The sequence below is a fragment of the Podarcis filfolensis genome (assembly GCF_964270895.1).
Source record: "Podarcis filfolensis genome assembly, chromosome: 5".
In the NCBI taxonomy this organism is placed as follows: Eukaryota; Metazoa; Chordata; class Lepidosauria; order Squamata; family Lacertidae; genus Podarcis; species Podarcis filfolensis.
Genome location: NC_139608.1, coordinates 38747080 through 38756873, shown reverse-complemented (window position 1 = coordinate 38756873; position 9794 = coordinate 38747080). Strand labels below are relative to the sequence as shown.

Below are 9794 nucleotides of genomic sequence, written 5' to 3'. Positions count from 1 at the left end.
CGCAAAGCTGAGGAGAAACAGCTTGGATGTCTGTAAGAGGTAAATGGGGGGAATACACCAGAGAAGGTGTAGTATGGATCAGAATAGAACGAACAGTGCTTTTTTTCTTTAAAAATTGTTTAGGGGTACTCTCATTTTGACTCAAGAAAATCACCATTTTATAGTTCAAATAGGGAAAAATAAATACACTAAATGGATAAAAATACAAAGATTCACAAAATGTTTAGGGGTATGTGTACCCTGCGTACCCCCCAGAAAAAAAGCACTGAGAACGAGTATGAACAGCTTTGCGACATGAATCAAACTTTGTTTTTTAACTCTGTCCTACATTACAGCACTCCCCAAGCATTCAAAGCATTTCACCACCCCAAATCATGAAGACATTTACACAATTGTGACTCCTAGTTTCTCAGCAACTATAAACAAAGCATTTAAAGTAAAAAGCAATAATTTTCACTCTGTGTGTCAACTTGTAGTTTTATGACCCCGAACATCATGACATTTAGAAGAATTTGAGATGAAGCTATTTATCCTTAGAATAGTTGTCTAAGAGACTAAGTGTATAGCTGAGTTTGACTGCCTTTCCTAAGACTGTAATCTTTCCTTCAAGACAGGAAAAAAACCATATCAATAGGGCCAAGTCATTTTAAATATGTTCTCCAGTAAAAGGTCATTTTTTATTTACAGTGTTTTCTATTTGTACATATTTATAGCAACATCAAAAAAGTATTCACAATGCTTCACTGAGTGCAAAATGCCACTTCATTATCACCTACCATCCTAATATTTCACCCACCTTTCCCCAACATTACCCAGATTGTCTTAGCATAGTTTATATCCTTCTCGCACATATCGGGCCACACTATTAAAAAGCAACCTTCAAGTGTGAAGATGAAAATTTGCACATCTCAGCTGTATTCAACACAGTTTTAGGCATATCTATATTTCAAAGTAAATGGATATGCACATGAGTGATGGAGGCATGACAGCAATATCGGAAGTGCAGGTGTAATAATAATCCAGAGTGCAAAAGCAGCAGCCAGGCTAAGGGAGCCTTCCCTTCTTCCCACCCCTTTATTTCTAAGGAGTGGCTTTGGACAAACCCGACAAGGAAGTGATTTTTCTCAGTATTATTAAGGCTACAATCACGTTAATGACTTAAATAAGGCTTTATTTCTGAGGTACTAGTTGGCAGGTAGGCACACACCGTGCAGACCTGCAGAAGTCCAACCCCAAGAAGCTTGTAGCAATGACACTGAGAAATGGCATCACTTACTACTATCCCTGAAATCACTATTACTTGCCTTTCAGAGTAAAGCAATACATTAAAGACTTATATAAAAATTCTGGTGTTGTTTTGTAGCCTCCTTTCAGTTTATTAACCTTCCCAGCCAGAAGCCCTAACTCTAACCTTTGCTTTGACTATAAATGCGATGTGCCTAGTTATTAATTATAAATAAAAGTTTGGGATGACCAAAGCTGGTGAGTGAAATGAGATTAGCCTCTGACTGGTTCTCTTGTCCCTTGACATGAACAACTTTGGACTGAGCCCACAGAAAACTTACTGGTGAACCAAGAGGCCTGAAAAAGATAGTAAGCATTTTTGCAGAATTGAAAACATCCTACTAATCATTTTGTACTTTTGCTGGAGGAAGCGTTTTGTCCCATCATCATGCACTTCTGGAAAAATAAAAAAGTAAAAAGATTTGGTGTCTGTTTTTCACCCAGATCTTCTGTGGAGTTGTCCTCTCACGTTCATCACTGCACGGTTTCAAACAGCAGCCGCCAGTTGTTGTTTTTTACTTTAATCAATCTACCATCACAGCTTCAAGTCATCTAAAAACAACGCAGAGCTTTTTAAACAAGTGTAATTTCTCTGAGGCAGCAATGGCACTGGCACGGGGACTGAATTTTTCTTGCTGGGTAACCCAGCAGGTATGATTTCCACAAATTCAACCTTGGTATCAAGTGTACTTAAGGCTCCACCTTGGGTTCTCTGAATTTTGCTTTCCCAAGTCCAGGGAGCTGGCGCTAGTAACACACGGCAGTAGGAGGCTAGCGTTAGTCACATTACATGTGCTACCAGTCATCTAGATGTCACTTCATTTTGTTTCAAAAGAGGAAGTACAGGTACATTAAGCTGAGGTTTAACAAATGCATATATTTTACTTAAAAACATTCATCTGATCAAAATAAACTTCATGGGACAAAACTTTTTAAATAACATTTCAATTCAAATCGTATATAATTCTTTAAAGTTTTCATACAGCAAAGAATGGTTAACCCTTGAAAATCTGTAGAAAAAACACAAAAAGGAAAACAAAAGCTCTGAGGTATCACACCCACCCAGACACAGCCACAACTGGCTGTGGTATAAGCAGAAAATTGTAGGCCCAAAGGAAAAAAGATGACTGATTGTTCTAGTAGAGTTCAGGTAGCTCAGGAAAATAATCCCAGAAGAGTCCTCTGAGTAAAGGAACTACCTCAAAAAAGTCCTCAAGTGCATTGGAGACCTGATCACTTAAACTGCTCCTGCCAAGCAGCTCCCTGCACCTGAGAGAAATGCAGCCCAAGGTGCCTTGTGCAAAAGATAAGGAATTAGGTGCGGCTATTTCCCGTTATTCCTTATTATATAGCTTTGAGAGTTGTACGGACAGTTCGACTTGTCTTTGATCATGCAAGGTACTGCTGGAGTGCTGTCTTTGCCCTGTAAGGAAAAACACCCGTCAGCTACTGGGATGACAAAAGTACACTTATAAAATACAGGATCTTTAACGGTGTCACTATGCAAATAGCCAACTGCAGTAGTGGAAAACTGAGTCAATGAAGTTTCTCACAAAATTAATCAGCATTTCTTCTGAAATTCTCTAATGGCTTGTCAAAAGTTTGTTTTGGATTGAAATCAACAACTATAAACCAAGAATCCCAATAGTATTTCAAGCAAGTGACTGCTTTAGGAATCCAACGATACTTCAGTTAAATATGATAAATAGAGGAATAATAGAAAGGGATACTTCCAATAAAGCAGGTTTTTAGATCACCCTTTAATAATTTGTACTGCCCATTTGCAGTTTGTGGAGGGATAAAGACATGCCAGAAAGGTATATAAATTTCAGCCTTTGTTTGAAAGAGGAAAAGCCCAAACTCTCATGCAGAACTTGTCCCTGTAGGATATGAAATCAAAGTTAAATCTTCTGTGATATTTCAGACCTGTTGATTAAACTATTTTTGAAAGACAAGGGGCAACTCTAAAGTTTGCAGGAAAATAAACAGTAACAATATCCCATTTACAAGAAGTGCATTTTCACTAATAGCTCTGCACTGTCAAGTCCAAGTATCTAATCTTATCTGCATAGACCACTGCAATGAGTTTTAAAAGTTACGAAGCTCCATAAAATTTGGTTTTGGAATAGTTTTATACTTACTTATCACAAAGATTTGGATCTGATGACTGACTCAATTTGTGTAGAATATCTACTATTCCAATATCTCTGAGTTTATCCTGACGGTCTTGGGAACCTAAGACAAAAACACTGCATATTGTTAATGATGTGTTCTTGCAGTTTGTCAAGAACAACTAAAAAGTTGCAAGGAATGTAATACAATCCTATGTAAAGAATTCTTACAGTCAGAATACCACTTAGCTCCAGCTCCCACGTGCACACACAAAAATTCAGTATCTCATCCCATGTGTTCACTATGTGAATGAGGATTAGGAGATGAGGACCTTCTTTAATGTCATCATCCATTAGGCAAATCAGTACTAGAATGCAGGACCTTCTAGTGGCAGCCCCTTATTTCTGAAACTCCCTTCCAAAGGAGATAAACCAGATCTGTGCCACTTGGCCAACTAAGAGAATTGTACATTTTGCAGTTGCAGTTTACTGACTTTGAGAATTATAAACTTACAATATTATTAATTTCCATACACATTTGACAGTTGATTACAGTAAATGAAATAAGTGATCAACAGCTCCTTGGAGGAAGGTGTAATATAAAAAATAGAAGAAATAGAAATAGAAATGCATTTTACTCTTCCAATAAACAATAGCTATTCCATGCTTCTAATTTAGGTATTTCTTTCTAATCTCCAGTATTTGGCATATATGATCATTGCTGTTGTAATAATGAAGGATAATTCTTGATAATTCCTATTTAACAAAAAAATTTCAAGCCAATAATACTACAATGTCCAAATTCAACTACAGTGGTGCCTCGCAAGACGAAATTAATTCGTGCCGCGAGTCTTTTCGTCTTGTGAAGCACTGTCCGTCGCAACTGCGCCTCTTCAAACGGCTTTAAGAAAAAAGAGAACAAACTCGCAAGACGTTTTCGTCTTGCAAAGCAAGCCCATAGGGAAAATCGTCTTGCGAAGCAACGCAAAAACCGAAAAACCCTTTCGTCTTGCGCGTTTTTCGTCTTGCGAGGCATTCGTCTTGCGGGGCACCACTGTATACAATAATTCTGTAGAAAGCATTTCCTATATTTAACTAATGTGTTTTATATGTGACTTAATGTGAACATTCCTAGCACAGATTTGGATCTCAATATTGTGTTGTATCTAACCCTGCATGAGTGGAGTTTCATATATGCAAAAGGACCTTCCCTTCCTCTCCTCCTCGCTCTGCAGCACCGAGAAGAGGAAAGGGAAGTCTGCTCTGTGCACAACTGCAGCATTGGATATAATGCAATGGAACTACTTAGTGCTGAATATTCCTGTGAGCAGATTTATATCAGAAAGAATTTTGCTGCTGCAAATCAGCCTCTGCTTGTATGCAGCATTTGGTAGCCCTGATGAAAATCTTAACATGAATGGCTGCTTTTGCAACACTTCCATTTTCTGAAGACAGTGCAAATATGACTCCAGACTCAACATCTTGATTTCTTCACCTCAAGATGTTTCATGTTTCAGTCATAATTTAGCTACTGGCATTTCCACATTACTTTAATTTTTCCCCAGTCAGTATGTCTTCATAACTTCCCTTGGTATCCAGGGAAGGTGAATATGGTTGTTCAGTTTACCTTTCTTTTAATCTACTCATCCCCATACTGAGATGAAAATGAATTCCACATGCTAAACAGCCTATCTTTGTTTCTTCTTACATAGGCTAAATTGGGGGCACCCCCCCCCCCCGTGAAATTAAGAGTCTTTCAATGGTTTCCCTACACCTCTGGAAGTAATATACAAGGTTTGAAAAACATTTTAGGGACAACACAGGTAAGTATATTTTACCTTCTTCTTCATTCCATATAAGATTAGATACACAAAACATGGCAGCCAGCTGAAGTTTAGCATTCGAATGACTCTAAATATGAACAGAAAGGGGTTTAGATATTAGAATTAAATGTTTAAAAATGTGTTGTTTCTCTCAAAATTACCCCCTTCAAGCAATCAGAAACAACATTCACAGCGTGAGGAGGGAACTACTGCCCTTCAAGAGGAGGGAAAACATTACTAAGAGGGTGCATCTTGTGCTCTGGAAAATTCTGCAGACAGCTGTTAAGTTCCTATTGTGCAACTAAATGAGAGCCACAAAGAAAATCAGTATTTCACTCTGAACTATTAAAAAGGTAGAAAACCCACCTTTTTAACTGAACATATGAAGCTGTCTTGTAGTATGTCAGACCCAGCTACCTGAATCACTATTTGAACTAGCAGCAGCTATCCAGTCTCAGATAGTGCTCTCAAGTCCTATCAGAGAGCCTTTTAAATGGAAGATGCCATTATGTTAGATCACATACAGAAGGTAACACTGAGTTGTGGCCCCTACGCAAAGGATTTTGTATATGGCAGAAATGCCTGTTCAATGAAATTACATACCATGTAATATTTTATTTTTTGCAAGATGTCATCATTTGTCATAATAAGTTCTTTAGCTGTTGTTCCATCTGCTATGTTGGCAAGTATACATAACGTCTGGAGGGGGAAAGGGGAGGACAAAAATAAAAGGCATTGAAAAAGCAGTCAATTGTAAAGTTATAATGACAGTTTCAATAGTTACTTAACTGAGGCCACACAGTGTACCTAAAAGTAACTTAGTGTGAGATCTTGTCCTGGGGCGAGCACACCATTTTACACCTCCTCTAGAGACCCCTTGCCAGCCCCCACAATGGGTTCAGGACGAAAAGGGAGAGAGGGGACTTGCTCCCTGTCCCATTTGTCCCTTGCAACTATCATCAGGGCTTGCCTCCTTCCTCACATCTCTCCCTATAGCTCTATAATTCACTGCAGGGTTTTGTTATTTTTACTAGGTTTATTAGCACACTGCTTTCTTTCTTAACTTCCTGCCCCAGCGAGCTAAGAGCGTCAACCTGCTTATTTCCTTTTGCTGTCTCAACATTTCCCTGGCAATATGTATGTCAGTTTTAGAAATTTTGCCTGTGGGATATTTTTTTTCTTAAGAAGGATGAGGAACTCTTCAGAACCCTTAAATCTTCACCTTCAAGGTCCACATGTCAGGAAGTTACCAATAAGATTTGTGCAAACATCCTTAGAATGCTCACCAAATCCAGGTTTTCTAGACATAATATTTCTTTGTTCAACAAAGGTATACACCATCCTGCCTATTATGTTATATATGTATGATCAATACAAACAATGCATACCTGTTCTTTGACTTCTACGTTGTGCTCTCCTTCCAAAATGAGGGTCACTGCTTGCATGATTTGCTTCCCATGAGTACTTATTATCTGATCTATGTGCTGCCAAGTTTCAAAATATAGCATTAGAAAAAACCAATTTTTTAGAAGTCGACAATTTACTTTTTTTTTTTTTTTTACAAAAAAGCACGCCATAACAGAGTTCTTATTGCACATGCACTCAAGGCTGGGCTTCCCTCGTGCTTGATCCGGAGGCTGCAGTTAGTGTATTTGGCAAGGATTGTCATAAGGAAATGTTAATAATGCTGGAAAACCACATCCCTCTACCGTCAAACAAATCCTACAAAGTACATTTAACAAATCAAAGGAATTAGAAACTTCTCCTAGAAACTGGTCAAATTTAAAAGTGGGATCATTACACAGAACAGCTTTCTAGAAGCCGATGAGTTTTTTTAGGTTAAAGATGACTTTAAAAGGGATATATAAAGGTGAAACACAAAAAAAAAATATCCAGCAGACCCACTGAAATGATCATGACTAAGTAACAGCCATTAATTTCAACAAGTCTACTCTGAGTAAAGTTTAGAATGCCATTCCTAAAGTTTAAGTTGCACTTCGTTTAAAGACTAAAATTTCTCACAATCGAATTAGTCAGATCTGGAGATATTGGGTGGCATTCTAAGTATAGCTAAGGAGATCAATTCCTCAAGGCAAGAATTTCTGCTTGCCTGATGGAGCAGCCTCCTCTCTTCTTCCCCCATGTGCTGCTCTAGGGGTTTTCCTGACCCTCCAAGAACCAGGGGGTGGAGAGCAGGTAGAACCGAGGGAGGGAAAGCCCTGCTGTGCTAGTAGGACTCATTGTGCTGGCTCCTGCTAACAAAAGTATTTGGTTGAATCTGGCTCATTGCTTATAGTTTTAAAACTAATCTGAATAATTTCATAAAGAGTAGCTTGTGGCAACTTTTATTCCCATACCTAAGAAGAATGTTTCTGTTTAACTACTGTACTTTTAAGATCCCTCTCAACACCAACATTCCATGAAGGATCCAAGTGAGCAATAATCATGTGTAATTTGGTGTGTAGATTAAGATCATGTACCACTTCAACAACAATTTGTGCTATTTTTCAGCATTCTACCAATATTTCCACAGTCTCTACCATGGATATGTAACAAGTCAAAGATTGACTTCCTTTAAAGATAAAGATATTTGTATTTACAGCCTGATTCACAAAATACTGCATCTCACAAGAATGATCCCTCTGTTTATTACTTTCAGCTGAGAAAGCTTTTATTCCACAAGGCTCAGAGGATGTGGTACTAGGGATTTAGGAAACACTTTGCTCTAGTCATTGCCATGGCTTTCTTTATATTGTAGTCAAAACAAAAAATTTTTTTTCCTTCCAGTAGCACCTTAAAGACCAACTAAGTTAGTTCTTGGTATGAGCTTTCGTGTGCATGCACACTTCTGAAGAAGTGTGCATGCACACGAAAACTCATACCAAGAACTAACTTAGTTGGTCTTTAAGGTGCTACTGGAAGGAAAAAAATTTTTTTGTTTTGACTATGGCAGACCAACACGGCTACCTATCTGTAACTGTATTTATATTGTAGGTTGATCAAGAACTGTTCTCAAGCTGTGATGAAGGTGAGTGCTGTGACCTCACTCCAGTGCCAGGTGTATGTAACCATATGAGTGATATCAATTTAAAGGAACTGTCCACTAATACTTTTTTTAAAAAAATAAATCAAAATGCTGTTACATTATTTTACTTACCGGGCGAGTAGACAAAAGATTTCTAAGTAGTCCCAATGTCTTCATTAGTACATTTACATCAGAATCGGAGAGTAACTGGAATAATTGCTCTGTACTCAAGCCTCGTAAGATGTCTGCTTTGATCTTCTGTTCTGCTTGAAATGCCATATTCTAAAGATGATAGATAAAAAATAATCATCCCATTTTTTTTCCACAAAAGGACACAATTTCATTACAAAGACTATTGCAATCTGCTACATACATAAAAACAATTATAATGTACAAGGAACAGCAAGCAAGTTTCTCCATATCCTTGAAAACATCCTAGGGCTCAACAAGACTTTTAGTTTAAGATTTTCCCACTGATCCCATTTTCAATATAATTGTGGTGTCATCTTGGGGAAAGGAAACAGGGTGCAGCCATAGCTATCGGATTAACATTAATTCTTACCATTAAAGCCCAAACTCCATTCACCCTCAAGGCAAGATTGTCGCTCTGGGTTAAACTACAGAGAAGTTCTATGGCTCCTGATTCTAAAATAGGCTATCAGGACAAAAACAAAACAAACAAAACCACAATCATTTTGTTATAATCTCACGTTATAAATTTGCCATACATGCAAATACAATTATGCTACTTTTAGGTGCCAATCCATAAAATGCACACTGGTTTTTAAGTTGTTTACTTGCAGTTTGGAGATTTATCACACAGCTTAGAAATACAGTGGTACCTCAGGTTAAGAACTTAATTCGTTCTGGAGATCCATTCTTAACCTGAAACTGTTCTTAACCTGAAGCACCACTTTAGCTAATGGGGCCTCCCGCTGCCGCTGCACAATTTCTGTTCTCATCCTGAAGCAAAGTTCTTAACCCGAGGTACTATTTCTGGGTTAGCAGAGTCTATAACCTGAAGCGTCTGTAACCCGAGGTACCACTGTATGGGGTGATAACCAACTAAGTTGTGCTAAGAGTAGATCCACTGAAATAAATTTAAGTGACTTTAAGTTCATTTATTTTGATGGGCCTGTGGAGAGTATGGCTAATGCTGGATATCACTCATGATATAAATGTAGCTGAAGCAGGTGGATAGACTACCAGAGAACTGTTAGGATTCTTGCTCTGTGTTTGCAGTTATGGGATTGTTTTATCACATGACAGTGTGTGTTTTCATTCCACAGTGTGGGAAGTGATGGAGACAGGATGTTTGGTTTACTGTGTTTCCGTGATGTGGGACTATTGTCCTTTGTTCTCTCTCTTTGCTGTCTGATCAGAAAGAGAAAGGAGCTAAGTCAGAATGCTCCGAGTGTATTATATGTAAATAAAGTAATTAGCCAAAATGCTGTGCTGCTGAGTTGGTTACGCAGACTGCTAATACTCTGCTGGTTCCAAAGCATGCCGATGCCTCTTGACATCCGTCACTATGATGTTCAGTCTGGAGAA

General features: G+C 38.2%; 1 protein-coding gene across 4 annotated transcripts in view; it reads right to left on the bottom strand.

The window, feature by feature from the left end:
* Positions 1-651: 651 nt before the first annotated feature.
* ARMC8 (armadillo repeat containing 8) overlaps positions 652-9794 on the bottom strand; it is a 54333-nt gene continuing 45190 nt past the window's right edge. For all 4 annotated transcript variants that reach the window (XM_083616272.1, XM_083616273.1, XM_083616274.1 and 1 more), the window contains 7 exons: positions 8806-8898; positions 8376-8525; positions 6607-6702; positions 5822-5917; positions 5234-5306; positions 3426-3519; positions 652-2707 (listed from right to left, as the gene is read on the bottom strand). In XM_083616272.1, the coding sequence (XP_083472398.1) occupies positions 2674-2707; positions 3426-3519; positions 5234-5306; positions 5822-5917; positions 6607-6702; positions 8376-8525; positions 8806-8898 (636 nt within the window). In that variant the 3' untranslated portion in view covers positions 652-2673. The remainder of the gene's footprint in view (positions 2708-3425; positions 3520-5233; positions 5307-5821; positions 5918-6606; positions 6703-8375; positions 8526-8805; positions 8899-9794) is intronic.